This window comes from Oncorhynchus clarkii, chromosome 1, assembly GCF_045791955.1.
Source record: "Oncorhynchus clarkii lewisi isolate Uvic-CL-2024 chromosome 1, UVic_Ocla_1.0, whole genome shotgun sequence".
In the NCBI taxonomy this organism is placed as follows: Eukaryota; Metazoa; Chordata; class Actinopteri; order Salmoniformes; family Salmonidae; genus Oncorhynchus; species Oncorhynchus clarkii.
In genome coordinates, this window is record NC_092147.1 from 65,972,791 (window position 1) to 65,997,202 (window position 24,412).

General features: G+C 44.4%; 2 protein-coding genes across 4 annotated transcripts in view; one reads left to right on the plus strand and one right to left on the minus strand.

Annotated features, from left to right (window-relative positions):
• The window catches only part of LOC139410600 (uncharacterized), a 46,155-nt gene extending 33,424 nt beyond the window's left edge, over nucleotides 1–12,731 (plus strand). For both annotated transcript variants that reach the window (XM_071155910.1, XM_071155917.1), the window contains exons 11-17: nucleotides 5,406–5,449; nucleotides 7,902–8,080; nucleotides 8,270–8,340; nucleotides 8,433–8,590; nucleotides 9,099–9,243; nucleotides 9,553–9,696; nucleotides 10,010–12,731. In XM_071155910.1, coding sequence (XP_071012011.1) covers nucleotides 5,406–5,449; nucleotides 7,902–8,080; nucleotides 8,270–8,340; nucleotides 8,433–8,590; nucleotides 9,099–9,243; nucleotides 9,553–9,696; nucleotides 10,010–10,360 — 1,092 coding nt within the window. In that variant the 3' untranslated portion in view covers nucleotides 10,361–12,731. The remainder of the gene's footprint in view (nucleotides 1–5,405; nucleotides 5,450–7,901; nucleotides 8,081–8,269; nucleotides 8,341–8,432; nucleotides 8,591–9,098; nucleotides 9,244–9,552; nucleotides 9,697–10,009) is intronic.
• Nucleotides 12,732–12,736: 5 nt separating this feature from the next.
• Nucleotides 12,737–24,331, minus strand: LOC139410616 (nuclear factor NF-kappa-B p100 subunit-like). Of its 2 annotated transcripts, none has more exons than XM_071155939.1 (24): nucleotides 24,046–24,331; nucleotides 23,111–23,180; nucleotides 20,290–20,332; nucleotides 20,109–20,184; nucleotides 19,716–19,756; nucleotides 19,182–19,280; nucleotides 18,651–18,805; nucleotides 18,357–18,469; nucleotides 18,008–18,166; nucleotides 17,691–17,795; nucleotides 17,518–17,600; nucleotides 17,199–17,337; nucleotides 16,934–17,050; nucleotides 16,616–16,822; nucleotides 16,361–16,502; nucleotides 16,096–16,210; nucleotides 15,675–15,882; nucleotides 15,151–15,320; nucleotides 14,917–15,019; nucleotides 14,375–14,586; nucleotides 14,158–14,239; nucleotides 13,903–14,066; nucleotides 13,642–13,753; nucleotides 12,737–13,426 (listed from the first exon to the last, which is right to left on the minus strand). In XM_071155939.1, the coding sequence occupies exons 2-24, from the start codon at nucleotides 23,125–23,127 to the stop codon at nucleotides 13,362–13,364; spliced, it is 2,727 nt and encodes a 908-aa protein (XP_071012040.1). In that variant the 5' UTR covers nucleotides 23,128–23,180; nucleotides 24,046–24,331; the 3' UTR covers nucleotides 12,737–13,361. The 2 variants fall into 2 exon arrangements, with proteins under 2 accessions (XP_071012040.1, XP_071012031.1); XM_071155930.1 differs by having other exon boundaries at nucleotides 13,151–13,426; nucleotides 13,903–14,069.
• Between the last annotated feature and the right edge of the window lie 81 nt (nucleotides 24,332–24,412).

Sequence of the window (24,412 nt, forward strand, 5' to 3'; positions counted from 1 at the left end):
CAAACATAAAGATATAAAACTGTATTTTTTTGTGAAGAATCAACAAGTGGGACACAATCATGAAGTGGAACGACATTTATTGGATATTTCAAACTTTTTTTAACAAATCAAAAACTGAAATTGGGCGTGCAAAATTATTCAGCCCCTTTACTTTCAGTGCAGAAAACTCTCTCCAGAAGTTCAGTGAGGATCTCTGAATGATCCAATGTTGACCTAAATGACTAATGATGATAAATACAATCCACCTGTGTGTAATCAAGTCTCCGTATAAATGCACCTGCACTGTGATAGTCTCAGAGGTCCGTTAAAAGCGCAGAGAGCATCATGAAGAACAAGGAACACACCAGGCAGGTCCGAGATACTGTTGTGAAGAAGTTTAAAGCCGGATTTGGATACAAAAAGATTTCCCAAGCTTTAAACATCCCAAGGAGCACTGTGCAAGCGATAATATTGAAATGGAAGGAGTATCAGACCACTGCAAATCTACCAAGACCTGGCCGTCCCTCTAAACTTTCAGCTCATACAAGGAGAAGACTGATCAGAGATGCAGCCAAGAGGCCCATGATCACTCTGGATGAACTGCAGAGATCTACAGCTGAGGTGGGAGACTCTGTCCATAGGACAACAATCAGTCGTATATTGCACAAATCTGGCCTTTATGGAAGAGTGGCAAGAAAGCCATTTCTTAAAGATATCCATAAAAAGTGTCGTTTAAAGTTTGCCACAAGCCACCTGGGAGACACACCAAACATGTGGAAGAAGGTGCTCTGGTCAGATGAAACCAAAATGTAACTTTTTGGCAACAATGCAAAACGTTATGTTTGGCGTAAAAGCAACACAGCTCATAACCCTGAACACACCATCCCCACTGTCAAACATGGTGGTGGCAGCATCATGGTTTGGGCCTGCTTTTCTTCAGCAGGGACTCCCTGTGGTGTCCCAGATGGTTAAAATTGATGGGAAGATGGATGGAGCCAAGTACAGGACCATTCTGGAAGAAAACCTGATGGAGTCTGCAAAAGACCTGAGACTGGGACAGAGATTTGTCTTCCAACAAGACAATGATCCAAAACATAAAGCAAAATCTACAATGGAATGGTTCAAAAATAAACATATCCAGGTGTTAGAATGGCCAAGTCAAAGTCCAGACCTGAATCCAATCGAGAATCTGTGGAAAGAACTGAAAACTGCTGTTCACAAATGCTCTCCATCCAACCTCACTGAGCTCGAGCTGTTTTGCAAGGAGGAATGGGAAAACATTTCAGTCTCTCGATGTGCAAAACTGATAGAGACATACCCCAAGCGACTTACAGCTGTAATCGCAGCAAAAGGTGGCGCTACAAAGTATTAACTTAAGGGGGCTGAATAATTTTGCACGCCCAATTTTTCAGTTTTTGATTTGTTAAAAAAGTTTGAAATATCCAATAAATGTCGTTCCACTTCATGATTGTGTCCCACTTGTTGTTGATTCTTCACAAAAAAATACAGTTTTATATCTTTATGTTTGAAGCCTGAAATGTGGCAAAAGGTCGCAAAGTTCAAGGGGGCCGAATACTTTCGCAAGGCACTGTATGTGCAGATGAGAATGTGCAAGTAGAAATACTGGTGTGCAAAAGAGCAGAAAAACAAATATGGGGATGAGGTAGGTAGTTGGATGGGCTATTTACAGATGGGCTGTGTACAGCTGCAGCAATCAGTAAGCTGCTCTGACAGCTGACGCTTAAAGTTAGTGAGGGCAATATAAGTCTCCAACTTCAGTGAATTTTGCAATTTGTTCCAGTCATTGGCAGAAGAGAACTGGAAGGAAAGGTGGCCAAAGAAGGTGTTGGCTTTGGGGATGACCAGAGAAATATACCTGCTGGAGCATGTGCTACAGGTGGGTGTTGCTATGGTGACCAGTGAGCTGAGATAAGGCGGAGCTTTACCTAGCAAAGACTTAGATGACCTGGAGCCAGTGGATTTGGCAACGAATATGTAGCTAGGACCTGCCAACGGGAGTATACAGTTCGCAGTAGTGGGTACTATATGGGGCTTTGGTGACAAAGCGGATAGCACTGTGATAGACTACATCCAATTTGCTGAGTAGAGTGTTGGAGGCTATTTTGTAAATGGCATTGCCCAAGTCAAGGATCAGTAGGATAGTCAGTTTTACAAGGGTATGTTTGGCAGCATGACTGAAGGAGGCTTTCTAGATTTAACTTTGGAGATGCTTAATGTGAGTCTGGAAGGAGAGTTTACAGTCTAACCAGACACCTAGGTATTTGTAGTTGTCCAAGATATTCTAAGTCAGAACCGTCCAGAGTAGTGATGCTAGTCGTGCGGGCAGGTGCGGGCAGCGATTGGTTGAAGAGCATGCATTTTGTTTAACTAGCATTTTAAGAGAAGTTGGAGTCCACGGAAGGAGTGTTGTATGGCGTTGAAGCTCGTTTGGAGGTTTGTTAACACAGTGTCCAAAGAAGGGCCAGATGTATACAGAATGGTGTCGTCTATGTAGAGGTGGATCAAAGAATCACCCGCAGCAAGAGCGACATCGATATATACAGAGAAAAAAGTCGGCCCGAGAATTGAACCCTGTTGCACCCCCATAGAGACTGCCAGAGGTCCGGACAACAGGCCCTCCGATTTGACACACTGAACTCTGTCTGAGAAGTAGTTAGTGAACCAGGCGAGGCAGTCATTAGAGAAACCAAGGCTGTTGAGTCTGCCGATAAGAATACGGTGATTGAGAGAGTCGAAAGCCTTGGCCAGGTTGATGAAGATGGCTGCACAGTACAGTGGATCATAGTGGGTCAAATGATTTCATTTTCAAATATGTCCCGACCCAATAGTGGGAAACGGAATATCCACTTCAATGGGATAGATTGATCAGATACATTTTAGGGCAGTTTATTTAAAATGAATCTGCCCAATGCCAAAACAACTACCTTGTATGCAGTTATATAGATCTGAAAAGATTGGATCGGTATAAGCAGTATGGCAATGGCTCCACCTTACCCTCTAGGCTAGGTATCCTATCCAAAGCTTTCAAGTCAATTTGATGCAGAGCGACATGAAAACTGTGTACGGATAAGAAGTAAAGCCCTGTCAACATGATTTAGTCCTTTGTGTTTTAGCTCCCGTCATCCTCTGATAAGACCGCTTCTCCTTTTCATTTGGGGCTGGATGGAATAGCACCTCTGTATGCATGTCAACCCCCTACCATCCCAGTCGGCTGACCAGACTGTGGGAGATCTTTTTCTGACAGGCTACCTTCCAGAGGATTATTTTCCTCAGTGACCTGGAAATGTTAGCTCTCAATCAGGAGTTCTGATTATTTTGGTGTGTGTGTGTTTCGCAAGGAGTTTCTGTTTAATGGTTTTACATTATGTTCTATACATTGCTCATCCCATAGGTGATCATTTTCTGTCCTTTTTTGTATAGCCTATATTTCAGCCCACAAAATAGTAGCATTATCTGGAAGGCAGATTTCTTCCAAAGACTATTAATTACTGTATTAGAAAGGCACCATTGTTTCATACTTGTCCCTGGACTGCACATTCCTTTCTGTTACCATGTTAGACTGGTGGAAATGGAGTGTGAAAAAGACCTGCATTTTAAGAAAACAGTGATATAGAGGCAAATGATTGACACTAAAAGGAGGGAGGGATCTGAACAGAAACATGGACCGGGATTTGCTGCTCAGCCAGAGAGAAATGCGCATAGAGAGAGAGAAAGAGAGAGAGAGAGCAAGCTCTCTGTCCTCATCATCCGCTTTCTTTTGTCACTGTGATTCAGTCTGTTTTTTCATCTGAAGCACACAGGGAAATAGAACAACAGTTATTGAAAAGAGGGAGATGAAAGGAGTGCGAAGCACAGATGCAATTTTCTCTCCCGACTCTCATAGAGGGATTTTCGGAGGGAAATAAGAGATTGACGCATACGAAGGAGAAATAAGTGGATGTGTGAGAACCATTTACAAGTTTGAAGACAAACCAGTAAAGAGGAGAGGATCCAGGAACGGAGAGAACAAAGAGAGAGAGAGAGAGAGAGAGGGGACCTGTTCAGTCCCTCATCAAGCCAAAAGCCTTTCATTTATTAGAGAGCAACAGGGTAGTCTGTCTCCAGCATCTGTATCGTCAAGCCTTGGATACATGTTGTTAGTTCCAATAGGATGTGCGGTGGCGTCAGTTTGAGGGTTCTCTTCGACAGCTTGCCTGTGAGTGAGTGGGTGGAGTCCTTTCCCTCCACCCGCTCTATCTGGTTTGGTGTGTGTTGGTAGTGTATGTGTGTGTGTGCTGATGTATGTGTGGGTGAACTCCGTTGCTTGCTCATTGCTGTCTTATGGTTGCTATGATCGTCTAGTCATCATTAGGCCTCGTTAACTGGGTTGTTGTTTACGTGTGTGGTTTTTTTTTTTGTGACTCTCTTGAGTATCATTAGTTGTTACGGAGTGTATGGTGGAGCTGTGTGTATGTACCAGCTCTTGATTAGCATGTTGGCAAATGCTTGACATCCTTCCAAAAAGACTTCCACCTTCATAGACTTGACGCAGAATGGTGCCACAGCAAGTGGCAGTTGCACACCACTGTTTCTCCATACATGCATAATGAATGCATATGGATCCATTATGCAGGAACTGAAGTCCCTTCGGAGGGCTTGAGGCCCATGTTAACCTCCATCAGTGGTTTCCTCAAACGTCCAGTGAAGCGCAATTCGTCAGACCGCAACCCCTGTTGTCAGTCACCAGTGACAGTGACTGTCTGCCTCTCTGAGAGTCACCTCTTTTGTCATTCTCTCTCTCTTTTTACCTTTTAACTGAATCTCTACATTTTGGTGTTAAGCTTTGAAAGAGGCCACATACAGAATCTGTGGAGCCTTTGATCAACAGGAGAGATCCGGGATTATCTGGCTTTATCCCTCCCTCCACCGTCTCTTCTCCTCTAGACTGCTCCTGTTGGTGCATTATCATGATTGGTGTAAACAGCATCCACTCTGATGGGCGGAATCGCTCCCGCTCTCTTTGCTCTGTGCGTGTTCGCCGGGACTTCCGAGTGATGGACCCCTTCCGCTACCCCCGCGCCCCTCGCTCTCGTTCTCTCAAACCCTTGTCCTTCCCTGACCTGCTGGGAAGGTCCCAGGATGGACAGAACCACCCACAGGCCCGCAAGAAGAAGGCACAGCTTGGAAAATGCAGGGTACGTTTTGTGTGGTTTGCTTTGGTCGAAGCAGCAGGCTTGTGTTTCGATCAGTGTGACTAATATGGTCAATGTGAACTGCTTTATTCAGGGCATCTAATGATTGTTGTCGCACAAGTAGCAGGATGACCAAGGGTCCCTCCACACTCATTAGACATTCCACACACACACACACACACACACAAGTTTTTCATATGTGTGACGTTTGTTATGTTTTGTCTTTTTCTCTAGGCCTTGTACAACTCCATTAGAAACGAGAAGCTCCAGTGGACCATGTAAGTGCTCTTTGCATAAGAAGGATGTTTTTGTTCTCATGAAAGTATGGGTATACAGTACCAGTCACACCTACTCAGTCCAGGGTTTTTCTTTTGACGCTTTTCTACATTGTAGAATAATAGTGAAGACATAACTATGAAATAACACTTATGGAATCATGTAGTAACCAAAAAAGCATTAAACAAATCAAAATCTATTTTAGATGATTCCATGTGTGTTATTTCATAGTTTTGATTTCTTCACTATTGAATGAGTAGGTGTCCAAACTTTTGACTCTTACTGTATACGTATGTCTGACTTTATTTGTGCACTTGCCTTAATTCAATTAACTGCTGTTAAGGTTTCCTGAATTCATATCGTAGTTGGATTCATTTTCTCAATGTCACAAAATGTGTTGGATTGAAAAAGTCTCTCAGCGTATCATGTTTTTTTTATTGTAATTAGCCGCAAATCTACTTGAAATCAGTCTACAAGCAATTTCCCCCCTACAGAATAAACTACCAACTGTGCCCCTGTAGCATTTGCCAGACTGTGTGTGCACCAAGGGTTGCTATTCTGGACCTAGTCTTTTGTGATGCCCTGAGCCCCTAATTTAAGACATAAGCTCTCCAGATGTTGTTACCATGGATACATGTCCCTACTTGCCTCTTTCGTAATTACAGGTCAATGTCTGACTCTGATTCTAAAGTGCAAACACATACAGCACACACAGTTTTAGGGGTTCAGTCAGCCTCTGAAGGAGAGCAGTGGGAGCAGCATCTTCTCTCACATTCCCTTTCACTCTGCACCACTCTGCTTTAATCTTCCCAGTCCCAACATCCCAACGCTCACCATGTGCCTCCCTCTCTATCCTCGTTTTTCTGCCTGTAGCCTCCCCTCTCTCCCCTGACCTCTTTCCTGCTCTGTATTTCAATTTTGCCTCCCCCCTCCCTCTTCTCCACTACTTGCTCTTGTGGATTCAGAGAGGTCAGCAGTTACTTAGCAACAGATGCGAGCTGTGATGTACAGTATGTGCTGACTGGTCGGTTCACTGTTCAGAATATACCTACATGTATTAGCAGCTGCAACACAAGTGGTTCGTTTCTGTCTTTTTTTTTTTTTTTAAAGCTAAATTGATGCAGTTTTGTAACACTTAAAATTTGACCTGCGGGTATAATTTATAACTTGTTTTATAAGCATTTTATAAACCTTTGTCTAACAAAAAGGCCTATTGTGTTATCTTTATGCATTTAATATTGCAACTGGCTCAAATTGGCTGTTGTCAAAAAATCACGAGGTGATTATATAAGATGTTATAAGGGGGTCACACATGCTTATGACAAGTCTTACAATGCATTATAACTGGATCATAATGCATGATACCTGCAGGCTATGGTTTGGAGGAGGTATGGTGAAAGAAAAATGGATAGAGAGCGGAGGTGAGCTACAGAGTTCCTTTAAGACACCGATCCCCCCCCATGGGTCCTGGGATGTGTCACACCGAAGAGTGTTCGACTGAACCGCATGCATGATTTGTGTTGATGTTTCTGGTTTGTGTCCACAGATGTGTGTGTGTGTGTGTGTGTGTGGCTTCTGTGACTGTGGATGATTTCATCTTAAAGATCGACGCGTGTGTACATAAAGGCGCACGCACACATCTGAGTGTGTCTCGCAGAGAGACGGAGGAGGTGGACAGTACAGTCAGGACAGTGTGACGCAGCAGCACTCCCCCCTCTGACTAACAGCAATTTCAAGCTCATACATTAATGAATGTTTAGGGGAGCAGCTGCAAGGTTCCACTGGTGTACAGATCTGCATTCAGTCAGTGTCTTCAGTGGGCGGGGAGACACCATCCTCCCCAAATGTCAGTGCTGTAGGATTCTCCCTTATAGCCTCATCGAACACTCGGACCCCTCAGTTCACGGGAAAAGGGCATCACAGTCAGTCAAAGAGATGCCAGGATACTGTTATCTAACAGACAGTGAGTCACTCACCACTCATACCGATCAGGATTGTTCCTCTTGCAGCAAAACCATTTTTTTATGTAAGAAATGAATTATAGATATCTGAATGATAAGTGAGTGGATGAGATGTTCGACATAGCGTTCATGCTTGTCAAAGTGAGTTCTGTCAGTGTTCAGGCGCAGGGTTTTTGAGCAGGGTTTCAGTTGTTAGAAACTTGGTGAACCTTTCTCTGTGATTGGCCAGTAAGATGTAACCAAGCTGCTCGGCGGGAGCATCATGGGATGTGTCCTCTCAGCGTGGGTGACAGACAGCCAGTGGCCCGGAAATCCAGAGGCTCTCACAAGCGTGGCATGCTGAGTGGATAAAGACATGGCCTTCTCACCTCCAAGCTATTAGGACTGAGCGTTCATTCATTTCTACTGGATCTGACTTAAAACAGTTTGAGACTAGCAGGTTTTGTTGATTAGGGACGTAACTTTTTGTATTTGAATTGTGTCCTCTCCATAGCGATGAGGAGGAGTTGCGCAAGTCCTTTTCAGAGTTGGCCGATTTGCGCACGGACTCCGCCTCTCACACCATGAAGCGAATCGGCAGTGGTCTAGGCGTGGCTCAGAATCCTGACGCCCTGATCTATAAGAATGGTTTCCTGGTGAGGAAGGTCCACGCAGACTCTGACGGCAAGAGAAGTAGGTTCTCTTTACCCTCCCCTGTCACCATTCACCTGTTAACCATAATCTGTTCCACTTCACTGCTGATAAATCTGACCGTGTCAATCTAAACATTGCTGTACTATTTTTAAGTTTGATTAAAAATCACACTTGGGAGCAGCAAATACTGAGTGGATATTTTCTGTGTTTCCATTATCTGTTTTTCAGCCCCTCGAGGTAAGAGAGGATGGAAGACTTTTTATGTCATGCTGAAGGGATTGGTCCTTTACCTGCAGAAGGTACACCAAACCACACCCCTCCCAACCATCCTTATATCCCAGTCTCTGATTGGACGTGTGTGATAGCGTTCCGCTCTCTGATTGGTCCGTAGGGAGAGTACCGTCCAGATAAGCAGCTGTCTGAAGAGGATCTGAAGAACGCTGTGTCCATCCACCACTCTCTGGCCATGAGGGCAGCAGACTACAGCAAGAGGCCCAACGTGTTCTACCTGCGCACTGCAGACTGGCGAGTGTTCCTCTTCCAAGCACCGTGAGACTCCTCATCCTCCACCCACTCCTCATCCCTACCCATCTCCACCCATTTTTTATCTCCACCAAGTCCACCTCTTTAACTACATTCTTAATCGTATGGAATTATCTGACCCAATTTTGTGCACTGTATTAGCCTTGGTCGTTACTCTTTCTGCCTTCTACAAGGTTGTTCTGTACTAAGTGCCCCCAAAACAGTAGTGATTGAGTGTAGAGTGGGCAGTGCCCCTCTCATACAGCCCCAGGCTCAGGTAGAGGATCATGATGCTTCTGTGTCTCTGGAGGACACAGTTGTCTGTGATGTTCTAGATATACACTTTCAGTGTTGGGATGAATTCCATTTCCATTTAGGAAGTTAATAAAACAAATCCTAATTGAAAATAAGTGTCACACTTCTTCAATTGATAACTGACCCTAAGCCTTTCTACGTGTGTTCTGGGGCTGATCATTTGTGGCCTTTATTCTGATAGCCAGTATCCAGACTTGAACTCTGTTGTCCTCCATCTCAGTAATGCAGAGCAGATGCAGTCGTGGATCACCCGTATCAACGTGGTCTCAGCCATGTTCTCAGCGCCACCCTTCCCTGCTGCCATCGGCTCCCAGAAGAAATTCAGCCGCCCGCTGCTGCCAGGCTCCAACACCAAACTGTCTCAGGTACACAGAGGCCTCCACTCACAGCATGACCCTTTCTCTCTGTCCTTCCAAGTACTAGTTCCCAGCTCAATCCCACTCATGCCATCCAGTATCTGTACTGTAGAGAGATCAACCCACAAAATTGCAGGAACTTGTCTACTAAAGACAGACTCCTGTATACTTTTTTTGTGTGTTAAAAACAGAGAACTGCTATTTTACAACTAACTCGAATGCGTAAGTAGGCTTCTATGTTGATCAGAATTCTGTATGAGTAACTGACTTTGGTGTAGCCTTATGTTCATGGTCCTCCTTTGCCTTGTGCACTGACAGGAGGAACAAGTGAAATCCCATGAGACACGTTTCCGGACCATCTCCTCTGAGCTGAGCGAGCTAACTGCTGTGATTCCAGACAAAAAGGCCAAAGTTCGTGATCTGGAAGAGCACAAGCAACGTGAGGAGTACCTGGAGTTTGAGGTGAGGGAGGGATTGATAGTTGTTGTCTGGTTAAATCGAGTGACAGGGATTGATAGTTGTCACATCTGAATAGTTGCAGCCAGAGCCATAGTCAAGCTGAGTTTGGCAGACTGAGTTTGTTTGATATTCAGAATTTTAATGGCTGCCAAATGTTTCAAGACAATTCCATTCCAGGTTCAGCCAGAATGGAAACTTGATTGCTTTTGCTTGGTGCCAGAATCCAGAACAGATTGCCAAACTTTACTGCCAAACAATGGCTCTGATCTCAGCAATGCCGAATCCTGTTTGACATCAAGTGTTCTCTCTGGCACAGAAAACTCGCTATGGGACGTACGCAATGCTACTGAGGTCTAAGATCCGGAGTGGGGAAGAGGACCTGTCTCTGTTCGAGTCACGCCTCTTTGACGATGGGGGTCTCCAGAGGGCCCACTCCAGCCCCACTCTGCGGGAGGAGCACAGCAGCAGCAGCCAGGCCAGCAGTACCAGGGAGGGGGGAAGCAGCAGCAGCCAGGCCAGCAGTGCCAAGGGGGGGGCCAGCAGCAGCAGCCAGGCCAGCAGTGCCAAGGGGGGGGGCAGCAGCAGTAGTTCCAGCACCAGGGGGAGCAGCAAGACCAAGCGCTCTGAGCCCCAGAGACACAGCTACAGACAGGCTGTCAAACAGTGAGAGGGACACAAGAGGGTGTTGGGGTGGACAGGGTGGTTTAAACGATTGGACTATCCGTGTCGATCGATACACAGGGACCACTGGTGTGCCCGGTCTCCATGACTGGAAAATGGTGGGGAGGAGAAAGATAATGGGGGGGATAGACCTGTTGCATGCTTCTATCCCGAGAAACCACAGACACTGGATGCACCAGGGGTAATTCTACAGTACAGTGGATATTCAGTCTCCCATTTTACTATACAAATGACTAACTTCTGCGTGGTCCTGCATTACTGATAACATCCACATTCATTTCATTTGATTATGCTTTTGGACCAAATTCTTGTTGACATAAGAGACAGAGATCAGAATATTACGTTAAATCAGTCATTAAATCTGGGGTTTTTAAGAGGTGTAGGTTGTTTTCCCTCCACGAAGGTTCAGTATCAATCCATTCCATCTACTGTATGTCATTACCGCCCAGCCCACCTCTCGGTGACCATCTAGGAGGGACCGAGACAGAGCTGCATCAGTTCATCTCACTGTTCCCATGGAGACTAAACGGACCCCGTGCTCATGTCAGGACCCCTACCGACCAGAGTGCCAGGACCTCAACCCACCCACGATGCATTTGGAGGGAACTGGAAGAAACACTGTATTCTTCATGAGACATGATCAATTGGAACGAATATAGAAGGTTACTGGACATCATTTTACGATGCTGCATGCACATACTAGTTTTGTTTTCAGTCTTTGCTATGATTTTGTTATTCTAAGGACTTTTCTGGTGACAAACTGCACTGATCCAGAACCAGGCCCGGTTTGAGTAACTGTGGAGCTCTGCTGGGTCTAATGATTTCTAAAGACCTTTTACACACACCAGCTACGGCACCGAGGGATTTGTCACACTAATGGGTTGATGAAGTAGATTGATCACACAGGCTGGCTATCTGTCCGTTTAATTAACTTTTTGAAGAGAACTGCATGCATATCAGGAGCTTGATGACTCCGTCTTCGAGGACATGCTTCACGATGATATGAAAAGACAGTTTTTAAAACATTCTTACGTTATTCACGTGGTGTTCTGCATTTGTACAACTGAAAATGAAACATGACAGAGCTTAGTTTACAGTACTTCTCAGCTGTATGTCAAACACTCGTTTTGAAAGTGTCTACAGGAAGAACTCGTCAGATCATTGATGACAAATGAATTCAAATGTTGGTAGAATGTTGATTTAAATTCAGTATTATGAATTGTAATGAGGCACCGTCTACCACACCCAATATATTGTATAAAAGAATGTAACATGTGTAAAACTATATAGAATGTTATGGTGTGGCATAGCCATTTTCTTCTCAGGCTGGCAGTGTTGTCTGTAAACTGGTGCAGTAATACCACAATATAGCCACCAAAGGGGGCAGTTCAAACGGGAAACGTTGGTCCTAGGTGGTAAGATTGACTTGACTGTATTATACCGGGTTTATCTGGGTGTCATGGACTCAGAGGCTGCATTTACACGGGTAGCCCAATTCTGATCTTTTCCCACCAATTGGTATTTTGACCAATCACATCAGATCTGATTTGATTGACCAAAAGACCAATTCAAAAAGAATATAGGTCTGCTTAAACGCAGCCAGAGTGAAGTCTTACTGCTTTACTTTCCCACGTGTTAAAATATGACCACGGTGAAATAGATGATTCCATGGGTGGAGGTTCCCACCACCAACAGTATGAGATTGTGTTATGTTGTTGAATTAGACAGAATAACCTCACATGGCGGAGATGGTTCTGTGATGAGTACCTTTGCCTGAAGACATTTGCATCTTGAACTGTTACCTAGGCTTTAGCTCAGCGGGTTCAAACCAGCAACATTGGCTGTCATTGTAATTCTATGGGGACCATGACAGGGTGAGGCATGATGTATTCAGTCATGCAGAATGCCACAATCACTTGTTGGGTGTGTCTTGCTCCCACTGTGAATACGTGAGGTTGTATGGTGAGGGACAATAAATCAACAGTAGACCTAAAAACTAAAGTAGAGTCAAGGACCTTTGAGTAGGGCTTCTAATGTGATCGAACACAGGGGTTATCACACCCTTCTGCACTTTGGGTTAGGGACTAGTGTTGAAGTCGAATATCTTTCTTTTTTTTTTGCTTACCAGTTGACTTGGTCTTGTTGAGTATTTGTCACTGTCAAATGTAGACTGCTATTTCTGTACATGTTTCTACTGGACTCACTTCCCATAGACGCTAAAACGTGCAACTTATTTCTATACATTTTTCTTGATTAACTCTGCATATTGTCAATAACACTAAGATTTCTCTGTCAAATATACTAAATGGTTTATCTTTTGAGGAATAGTTGACAAAAATAAACACATTTTTAAAAGACCCCGTTGTCAGAGAAATTCATTTAATTCAACGACAAGATATAGTTAACATTACATGGCAAATACACTCGCAAACGTTTCACACCTGCAGTATGGCTGTACAATTATTTGGTGAATGTTAAACCAAATTAATACACAGTATTAGTAAGACTGTCAGCCAATAAATATGTGTGAAATTGATTCATAATTCCATTCAACAATTTGACATTGCATATTTGAGATTCTTATTTATACTTTGACTTTTTGGAAGGTGTCAATGTACCACTAAAAAAGACCAGCCTATCTTTTGTCAACTTTCACCATCAGAAATAATGTAAGGAGATGAGGCCACTTATAATTACTGTACATATTGAGACCGAGTTGTCCTTAGTTCGTTGCCTTCGGCTTTGTCTGCATAAGAAAAATAACGTACAAGAACATTATCTGGATGCCCAACAATGTGAGTTGTCAACGTTGCAGTCATGGCAGAGAGAATTCTGCATTCATCAGCAAAGGCTCTGGAATGACATCCAATTCTCAATGGTTTCCCCATAGGGTGTGCTGAACAGGGTTTGTTATATCTCCCAGATGAAATGCTGGACTGAAACCTCCCACCCACCGAGCTGGTCCTACCCCTCACCCTTCCTGGTGCTCACTGGTTGGCCAAGGCTGGTTCATCCATTGGCTGACTCCCAAAGCCGCTGTCCACTGTCTGATCTGAATGGCAGAGTGAGGATGGTTTTTATGTCTCATTTCATATATTAGGCATGAACAAGAGTAAATAACATTGAATTAGGATCAATTCTACTGTTTTTGGGAAGGAACCTCTACATACAGTATGCCTTTGCAATGGCATAAGTACATGATAGAGAGACTGATAATGTGTATGTGTGTGCTGGATTGTTTGACTATTCTAGTGGTCGCTCTGGTACCTGTGTTCTGTTTGTCCTCTCTCAGCTCAGCCCGTCTCAGCAGTCGCACTCCTTCAGTCAGACCCAGAGACTGCAGAGCCTCTACCAGTCCTTCCACTGGACCGCCACCCAACTACACAGAGAGAGAGAGAGAGAGAGATACTGTCGGCTCACTCGGGCACCATCAGCTTTATTCTTTTCAAGCAGTCATGCCATTCTAACAGCCTACTTACTTAATACTTAGCCCCTTGCTAGACACACACACACAGCCCCCCTGCTCACCTTGTAATTCTCCAGCAGTTTGTAGCAGGGAGAGGGACTCTCCTGGTACAGGTGTGCCAGGGAGAGCATGTTGAGTTTCTCTGCCAGCTGTCTCCAGGGCACATCGCCCAGACTGAGGAGCTCACACAGTTTATGGAGCGTCTCACTGTCTAGCTGCTCACTTTCTGCTGAGGGGAATGGGAACAGTGGTTAGATTACTGGATAGAGCTCAGGTAATGTTCCCGAGTCAAAATGGTGGCATGACCATTATCTTACCGTCCATGCTGTTCGGTTTAGGCTTTTTACTTGAGTGTTGGCTGGACTTGGGTCTCTGTCTGGTGTCTAGAAGGTCTCTCACCTGTAGCAGGGGACGATTTATGTAAGTTCAAAGGCTGAACTGCGGTTAATGCCAATCTATCCACACCACAGCATGTTCTGTTTTTAATCACTTTTTCCACACAAATGTCGGGTTGATAAGACGAATCAATCTCACCTTTTGACATTTAGTAAGGTCAAAGGGTGTATGTCCTGTTGCTGGTCTCTTACGAGGGTTGACTTGTTCTTTCCCCAACGGTGGTGGGATGGTTGGTTGCTGTTGGATCTGTAACTCTCTGAAATCTCTTATTGGTCCATCCTCTTGCTCCTCATCAGAGGAAGAGGAGCTTAAGAAGAGCGGCTCATCATTCTCCAGATTCTTATCGGCTCCTGAGGAGAGGAAAGTCGTTAGTGTTCTATTTGCGTTCTATTCACTTAATGGACACTTTTCCAAAGCAAAAAACATGGTGATCAAATTGAGGACCGTACAGTGAAATGCTTACTTACAAGCCCTTAACCAATATAGTTAAGAGAAAGTGTTTAAAAAAAGTAGTTAAAGAGCAGCAGTAAAATAACAGTAGCGAGGCTATATATGCACAATAAATGACTGCTCACACACTTCAATCTCGTTTTGTAGTCCAGTCCCTATGTAACTGAATGAGGTAAAAACATTCTGTTTATGTCATGCGTTGGATGGTTGGTAGGGGGTATGTATCTCACCTGCAGCAATGAGCATGGAGCAGAGAGTGGGGGAGCCCTGACTGGCGGCCAGATGGAGAGGAGTGTTCCCCCCAAACGTACACATGTTTACATCTGCTTTCAGCTGTAGGACAGGAGAGAAGGGGACACCACAGGTTAGATAAGAGAGAAACGGAGACGCCACAGAGTCTGAGTAAGAATAGTAGATGAGTAGCTTCATTAAGGTGTGTGCGCACTGGGCGTCAAGTAAGGTACCTCTGTGATGAGAGTGCAGGCCACTTTCAAGAGGTTCTCTCTAACAGCCAGGTGGAGGGCGGAGCATCCACTCCCCCGCTCGGGGTCGTTGATCTTAGCCCCGCTCCCCACCAGCAGACGTAGACAGCGCTCTCCTCCCTTGCAAACAGCCAGGTGGAGAGGATGGAGACCTGAGAAGGAGGGAATTAAAGAGATGAATACCGTCTACTACAGTAATAAGCACCTAGTGAGTCTTGGGCCGGGATTCAATCTGACCGCGCCTGTAGACAAGGCGTCATTTTAAAAGGCATTGTTCCCACGTTCGGCACAATCGGAAATTACCTTTAAATGTCAAGGCGTTATAACACAGACTGGATTGAATCCCATCCTTAAGTTAATTGAAGGAATACTGAGTTTACTACTATTGAGAGTAAGCAGCAACCACCATTGCTTAGTTGGTAATTCACATGGTCTAATTATCATGCTCAAGTCTCATGGGCGGAATAAACTCAGATTACCCCCTTCTTTCCACCATCCCAACTCACCATGATAGTCGGCCATGTTGACCAGGTGGTTGTAACGTTCTCCTAGGTGCCCCAGGAGGACCCTGAGTGTGACGTCGTCCCCGGCCAGCGCTGCCAGGTGCAGGGGGGTCCGGCCGTCCCGGTCCAGCAGGGTGGGGTCAGCCCCGGCCCTCAGGAGAACATCCACCACCTTCACCTGCCTGGTGATCACCGCCAGATGGAGAGGAGTCTTCAGAGAGCGAGAGAGAGACAGAGAGATGGCGGACACAGTCAGGAAGAATGAATATCTTCAACACTAAACCTCCCCTAACTGTACAACTAGGTAGACTTAAAACGTATTCTAGTTCCCCCCCCCCAAAAAAAAAATGTCTGTGTGCAAAGATTCTAAAATCCATCTTCTAAAGTTCAATCCAGCCCTGGTGAGTGGCAGAAGGGTAAATACCTGGCTGAGGTGGTTGAGCTTGTCGAGGACTTTGCGTTGCTGGATGGTGAGGAGTGTATGAACCAGCTGCTGGATCACAGCTGACTGCTGGTGAATGATGGCCAGGTGCAAAGGCCTGTGGGGAGACAGAACACAAAAGTGAGCAAAGCAAACTCAATACAAAACACACTGCATGTACAGTATAATGTATAGAATGGAGGCAGACACTCAACTCAGATCCTCAAAAACATGTACTGATGTGCTGTAGAGGCAGAGTTAGACTCACGTGTCTCCGTTTTCATCCTGGACCCCACATAGGTGTCTCTGCATTGCCAGAAGGACCCGGACGTCCCCAGTGGTGCAGTACTGTAGGAGAGCCCCAGCTGTCTGCTTGGTCATCCGAGTGGCCCTGCTCTGGAGAGTAGCAGCTGGAAACAACAGGATAGTCTTATTAGCATAACACAACTTATGACAATTTCTCCAACATGTAGCTAGCTAACTCTAGTTGTCCCTGCCCCAGCACTGCTATAATGTGGCTTACCAATCTGGAAGAGCTGCTGTTGTAGTGGTGGTGAGGCTGTCTGTCCTGGCGTCTGTCCTGGCATCTGTCCGGCCATCCCTCCAGCTTGCTGCTGGGTACCCTCAGCCTGGGCAGTGGTGCCTGACATCTGGGCTCCACCACCCCCAAAACAAGTGAATCCACCCCCCATCCACCCTGATCCATTCATCTGCTGGTTAAACTGGAATCCTGTGGATAGGAAAGAAATGATTTAGTGAGGAGGCCAGCATTTCATCTGATATCAACGAGAATAAGGGCAGACATAAAAAGAGTTCAAGTATGTAGATCTAGGTTCCTCACCTGCTCCTCCTGGTCCTCCGGCACCTCTCCCTGCCCCCCCAGCCCCTCCCAGAGGCCCTCTCCATGGGTCATTATAGGGGAGGGGCTTCTGCTTCTTACGCTGAACCTCCTCTTTATCTAAGTTACACACACAGAGGAGAGACAGAGAGAGGGAGAGGGGAAGAGAGCGTTAAAAAGGTTTGATTCAATCCAATGGGACCTCCAGCTCTGGACTCCATCATTGTTCTCTCTCGCAGAAGGGATTGTGAGTATCAGACTAACTCACCTTGAATTTGAGGAACGTAGGTGAACTGCTTGGGGTCGCTGCAGTCTCCCACTTTCTTCCTTTTCAACTGGAGGAACACAGTGACTGAACGATCGATCTCTGTGCTGTGGTACGGGGGTGTCTTAAACACGATGGCATACTGCACAGGTAGGGGCCCAAACAGTGACATCAATGAGAAGGGTTTGAGTAAGATCATACATGGTGTGGGGTCAACGTTTGCCAAATAATGTGCTTGGTATTCACAAGAATACTTATTACTCACACAAAATTCCCCCCCCCGACACACTCTCTCACTTCACACTGAGTAAGGACTCTGTACCTGCTTGTGGACATCAGTTGGAGAGAAGTCACCAAAGGCCTCCCAGCTTCCATCCTCCTCGTAGAAGCGGATCTCAATATCATCTGAAAAGTAGAACAAAACGTGTGAAATTGTGTAAATTGTTTCCCAGACAAACTATTGTAAAATGAGTGTGGGCTGAACTGCCCCCTCACCTTTTTGTACTTTGTCACACAGTAGGAAGATCTCATCCCCTCCCAGCACAGACCCAGAGGTCTTATCCATACGGGAGATTTTCAGGTTGGAAGCGTTGGGTGACTCTGGGTGGATAAATATAATCATGTGTTCACTACTGACAATAGTAATACATGTACATGTTTCAGCACTAACACAAGATATTCAACTAATCAAGGTCTTGATGATTAGTTTATTCATTTATAATCAGATATGATAGTACTGGTCTGAAACAAAAGCCTATAGGTTCCTAGGACCAGGATTGAAGAACACAGAGATAGAAAGAGTTTCTACTCACTGCTGTCAAAGATGGGATTGGAGACCACTGGCTTCAGGGCCCTAGAGAACCCTCCGTTACTGTCCTGGAGGTAGGCCGTGAACTTTAACCTCACTATGTTCAGGTCCATGATCCTGCCCAGCTCGTTGGCTTCTCTCAATATGGCTTGTTCCTCTGCATCTGTGAGAGATAGACAGAGAAGGTGTCTTTGTAGCAGTTTTCACAAACACATTGATTTCTATGCACTAACATGTAAACCATGCGATGAGATTTGCACAAAGTTGTGGGTTGCACGTAGTATATCTCAAGTTAGGATTCCACCCTCAAGAGTAGATTCCTCATTTGAAAGGACAGTAAAGTAGGCTCTTACCAGTAAAATGGTAGTGCTGCCCCCTTTGTCTCCTCTTCTCGTCTCTCAGTCTCTTGAACAACACTTCCCCTACCCCTTTCTTTGTGACATGGAGGATGCCCAGGTTACTGAACCTACAGAGGAGAGAGAAATCGAATGAGAAACGGGTAGTTTGAGAGATGTTGACATTCACCAGTCAAGTTACGGCAGTAGCCCAGTGGTTAAGAGCGTTGGGCTAGTAATCGAAAGGTCACTGGTTCAAATCCCAGAGCCGGCAAAGGTGGAAAACTAGATAGACAACCAATCTGTACTCACTGTGCTGTGAGTTCATTGGGGCCCACATCCACACTGCATTTTCCACTTTCCGTGCAGCAGTGCCTCCCCACCAGACTGTGAGCGTGGACCTGGGGGGGGTCAGAGTGGGTCACCAGCTGCACCTCTACCCTGGCTATCCCCACATAGTTAGACACCTGGAGAGACGCAGACAGAACGAAAGAGAGGGAGTTAAGACAGACCGTTATTGACTAAAGATAACTATGTTCATGTCCTAAGAGGCTGGACTTCACCTCAATACACCATTACACAGATACACTAACAACGTACAAAGCAAGATGATTCAGTGGAGAAGCACAACTTTACAGTTAAATTACCGTAACAATTGTTTTTATTCACAACGTGTGTCTCAAACAATAACGCAATGTCAATATATTGCGTATACCCATTCGAAAGCGTATTGGGCTCCATTGAGTTAAGACGCATGGTGAAAAGCAGGCAGACAGTGAAGCTAAAAAAAAACCAGATAAACAGACAGCCAAGTATCCAACAGTGTGTACTACAGTACAGTACCTTGACAGTGGGATAGGTTCTCCTGTTCCTCTCGCTGGAGGCCCCTGGGAGCCCACCGTGGGACGGACCCTCACACTCATAGCGGAATCTGAAGCCTCTCTGCAGACAGGCGAACAAGGAGGTCAAGAGAAAGTTCCCCAACATCAGTGCCTGCACTTACTGTAACAAAGAGTCACTTCCTAAATCCTGGACTTTCCAACCCAGCGTCATATTCTAATCCCATAAAGCAAAGACGGGAGTGAGGGACAAGCCTGACATTGGTTTCTCGATTTCTACATTCCATTCTAGTTCAAAGGGCACCTTCTTTGGGATAGTTGAGAGCAGGAGCAAGATATAAAGTACCTATAGGAAAATGGTTGGTGTGAATCAACTGATTATGTGAATGTCATAGTTTCGCAATGAAAGGCGGGAAGAACTCTGTGAATTTGATAGTTTCGAAATTGGTGTTCAAGTCTTATGCAATTACTTTGAACAGAAACAGTAGAGCAAGGGAAGACGTCATTCCACTGTTTAAGAGCAACTCGCTGAGCTCACCTGTTTGGGCTCCTCAAGTATTTGAATGTAGGGTCCATGAACTGTTAACAAAGAAACACAGGGTCACTGTCACTGGAAGATGGAGGCTACAAATCAAGACTCACATCCAAGCCCTTCAAAAATCCAGGGTAGAGAATCCAAAGATGTAAAAAATATAGGCAGCATATTTGCATTACATACATGTGCATGGTTCATTGTGTACGATATCATAATTACTATGCACTACATACGGCATGTGCAGTTTTGAAAGACATTTAAACATGTGTCAGTGAGATCCCTTCTACTTGAGTGACGTACGTGCCATATTCACATCATACCAAATAATATTACTACAGTACAACTTGAGTATGCTGTATCCACGTGGTACAACGTGTACACAAGGTACAAACTCACCTGTCTCGGGTATGTAGGGCTCACTCTTGACCTCCACAGGTGGCATGAACTCATAAGTCGATAAATTCATCATCAGCTGGGGAGATTACATGATTACATTTTTATTTGCATATCTTTCAAAAATGTATTTCATTCTAACGTAATATAACAGACATACTGACAAATCAAGCAAAAACATTACCTCATTTTCAATCATTTTCATGCTGTACTGAGCTTCATCCATTCTGAAACACAAGGGTGAAATACAAATGACCAAATGTAGCTAAGACAAAACGTTGACTCTTTTCTGATCATAAATAAGTCTCCATACCTTTCAGTTCTGTAGAGATGTACACAGACAGGAAGTCGTTTACTTCAATACTACTCAATGTGAAAAAGTCACTTGACTCACTAAGTCCCCTCTTTTCCCTCTCATCGAGATTTAAAAAAACCAAAAATTGAAATATGAGATGTAACAACAACAACAAAAATGGAGATAACATTCAATCTCATACACTCACACTTTATAGTAATTGAACAAGGAAGGGTGTTGCAGTGTTCTGTTCTTTTCTTACTTTCCCCCTCCCTCTTTTACTCACGCATATCACTTCCTGGAAGTGAGGAAGGAAAAAAAAACAGAGAGGAAATCCCCCAGAATACCAGCTCAGCGCTGCCGCTGATTTCAGACTGACTCAGTACACCAGATACAAAAGCCTGGTGTTTTTTTATTTTTATAAAGAGCCTTTATTTCTTTCTCTATAATCTTTAAAATAACATCAAACCTTCTTCCTCTCCATTTTGCATTCGGAAGGTTTTCTTTCAGCAGCTACCCTTCTAAGTTGACAGAGAAAAGTTTCAAAAAAAAATCCACCAACTGAACTAAAGGAAAGGGGGATGTCTAGTCAGTTGTACAACTGAATGCATTCAATTGAAATGTGTCTTTCTGCAATAAGGCTATTTGAATAAAAGTTCTGACTTGATGTGAACTGGAGGTTAGCCTAACCCTTCAAAGTGAGACTACAAATGCCCGAACCTGTTTTTCTACTCTGAACAATAGGGAAAAACCCTGACAACAGCCTCCTATTCTAAGGGGTTCTAAGGTCATTGTCAATGGCTTCCGCTCTGACTGGGCCATGTTCATGTAGTAGGTTTAAGAGTAAGCAGGGTTGGCCCAGGTGCTTTTTATACAGATGAGCAGGATGCTTTTCCGAACGTGTTACATTGTCACGCAAAATGTCACGCCTCTGTGAGACAGTGTCATGATGCTGAATTGAAAGGAAGTCTGCGGTTTGAAGAATGTTTGCAGTGACATCTGTCATCTAAACCAGGGGTGTCCAAACACCAGTATCCGTGACACTAGGAGTTAAGGAAGAAAACATAACAAAACATGAAGCGGACTTCATTTCTTGAGGAAATAGTCCTAATGTTGTAAAAAAACAGCCGTGTGTTGACACAGAGTCACATTTGTTAATTTTGCTGAAGTAGGTTGTAGCCCTTCACACTGGTGGAATGCAGTGGCTGTTACAGTAACATGCTATAAATGTCAGAGTTCAGACTCTGTGCTTCACAGCTCTGTATGGGTTTTCACTGACAGACGTTCTGAACTTGAGCACTGAATGTGACAAGAAGTTGCCCCCCTCCCTCCCACTAATTGTGATTTTTTTTTTTGTCTGAGTGAGGGAAATGCTACATTTTGAAAGAGACATTGAGGATTATAGTAAATGACGCTTTGATGTCATACAAGCAAGCCAAACGCCCGTCCAAATGCGTACTTCACATTTCCATATGATAAAGCTCATGTTATACATTGTCAACGTTTATGATCACTATGTTTGATGTACAGTTACAAGATGACATGGCGTCCTACCCCTGGGTTGTTCTGACCAAAATGTCTGTTGTGAAGAAAATTCACCGCGGAACACACACTTGAATGCACACAAGTATTTTCTAGGCACCAAAATGACGATCTGTTTCTCTAAATTGCCCTGTGAAAGCCTTACACTGTAGAATCATATTTTATAAAAATTACAGCTGAAGACTCTTCATTGAGTCATAAAAGTGCATTGAAATGGCTTAGGAACCGTGTACACTTTGGGGAGGTGTGGCCACTGGGAGACACCCGTTGGTCCTCTCACTGAAACCCTTGTCATTTTTTGGTCTGATGTTGGTCTGATGTTGTTATCGTGTTACTGAACGTATCCAGTACCTTCAGATTTTGTTATCAAAAAATGCGGCTCAAAGTACAGCACACATCAAATCAACAGTGTAAATGTTTGGATTCAGTCTTGTGTCAAGTGAACCGTTCTGTCCTCAACTTTGGTCTAATCATTTCCCCATAATCTCCAAACTGTTCCCTTTCAACTGCTACCAGGCTTATGCATATGCTTTTCCTATTTATTCTGTAAGACACATTTCATTTAGCCCTGTCCATATAGGCTAATTCCCACAAGTAAAGGGTAACTAAAAGGACCATAGAGTGAAATCGGCTTTGGTTCTTTTTATGCAAAGGAAAAGCTGGTATCACAGTACTGCGCTACCGGTATTGTGACAACACGAAACAAAAACGGAGGCCTTTGTTTTATAGATTAGATTCCGAGTGGCATAAGAGAACGATGCGTGGACATATCAGAACACTCAAGAACGTGTACTTGTGTATGAACAGATTAATATGGCAAAGACAACAATTAGATCAAGTTGGCAAACAGCACCACCTCCAGCGGCAGAATGAGTCTCCACCTTTCAGAAGTAGCACCATGAACACAGCTGCCATTTTACTCAAGTCTTCCTCTCGCACTAGGCCTACTCCACCTGAGCTATCAAAGCGTGCCAGCTAAAGAACAGCAGAACAAACGCAACACTAAAACAAGCACAACCATTTACAACAGACCCCACTCTTGACCCTGATCCATAGTTCCAGTCTGTTCAAATTGACCTCAATCAACTGTAGAGGACAATCAACTGTCAAAAGACTGTAGAGAGACCACTCAACAAAGCAGCACAACAATCACAACAGCAGTACCTACCTTAGTGCTTCAGACATGATGCCTGTCAGTGGATCATAGATGATGATACTTCGGGCTCACTGTCAGCTCCCTGCAATAGGAAACTGTTATTAGTCCATTGGGTATTTCTAATTCAGAGGGGTTGGGTTAAATGCGGAAGACACATTTCAGTTGAACGCATTCAGTTGTACAACGGACTAGGTATCTCCCTTTTCCGTTCCCATATTTCCTATGGGTTTAACAACATCATCCCACCACTATAGTGGCTCACCACAGCAAGTTTGTGTGTCCATATCCAAATAGTACAGCAGCAGACTAATACGGGAATTTCCAGGCCCTGGTTGCTGAGATGGGGCCAAACCCGCAACCCACTTTTCCCCATGAAACAATGTTGAACAAATTAGAATGAATGTACATACAGTCAGTAAGCATAGACAATCAGTAACTATCTTGCATAATGAGATCTTTATTAGTTGGTCCAATTTGTACATAATCTTCTTGTTACATATTTATTAATGAAATAACTTAGTCTGCTGATGCCTAGGCTTCAGCTGTAGACCTATCATCACCTCACAGCCAGTCAACAATTTATGGCTGTGCGTTCATTGAGCACAACAAATATGCTTCGGCCATCATTTGTAAACAAATTCATACTACATATAGTATTAAAGCATGTTCTTACGTCTGGCGCGGTCCCATTTCAATGTAACTATCATCCTTTTAAAATCATATTTGTTTATGAATGTTTTCTGATGCATATATAGCCATGGGTTTCTGAAGGCAATTAGGCCGTTAAAGTTGTTTCATAACTTCAAACCATAATTTATAATGAAAAGGTCACAACTTTCCAGCAAGATATAGGGTATATATAGGCTTGTCAAAGGAGTCTGTCCTGGATTACGTATAACAGGGAAGACTACAACATACATGCAACCACTGTTCATAAAATCCCTTACCTTACAACTCCTCTGAACTTGATCCACCTCTAAGGAGAGAACTGGGCAGCACGACTGCTGCTGCTGAAGTTGATCAAACCGATGATGAAATGTCAGGGCGTACCTCAAAAGTACAGAGCACAGTGTTCACTTCACTGTCGGCTCAAATCCGGGATTTGTTCCATGTATTTCCCCATCTATTAAACTGTCGATTTTCTCATATTTAGCTATCTGTTATGATAGGCTGCCTCTCTTGTCTACGATCTATCAAGCCAGCTGGAAAGCCCCGGAGAGCTGGGGGAATTCCGCAGACACGTGTCAAACTCGAGCTACCAATTGGTTGTGGGAAGTGCCCTTTCTACAAACTCCCGCCCTCATTGCAACACCA

Bases quoted from the DNA above. Each gene is read 5' to 3' on its own strand.
- LOC139410616 (XM_071155930.1), bottom strand. The intron at 17,338-17,517 runs GTACAGAGTCCT...CTACCTGTGCAG, and splicing joins CAACTGATGTCCACAAGCAG to TATGCCATCGTGTTTAAGAC. The intron at 17,051-17,198 runs GTGAGTTAGTCT...TGTGTAACTTAG, and splicing joins CTACGTTCCTCAAATTCAAG to ATAAAGAGGAGGTTCAGCGT.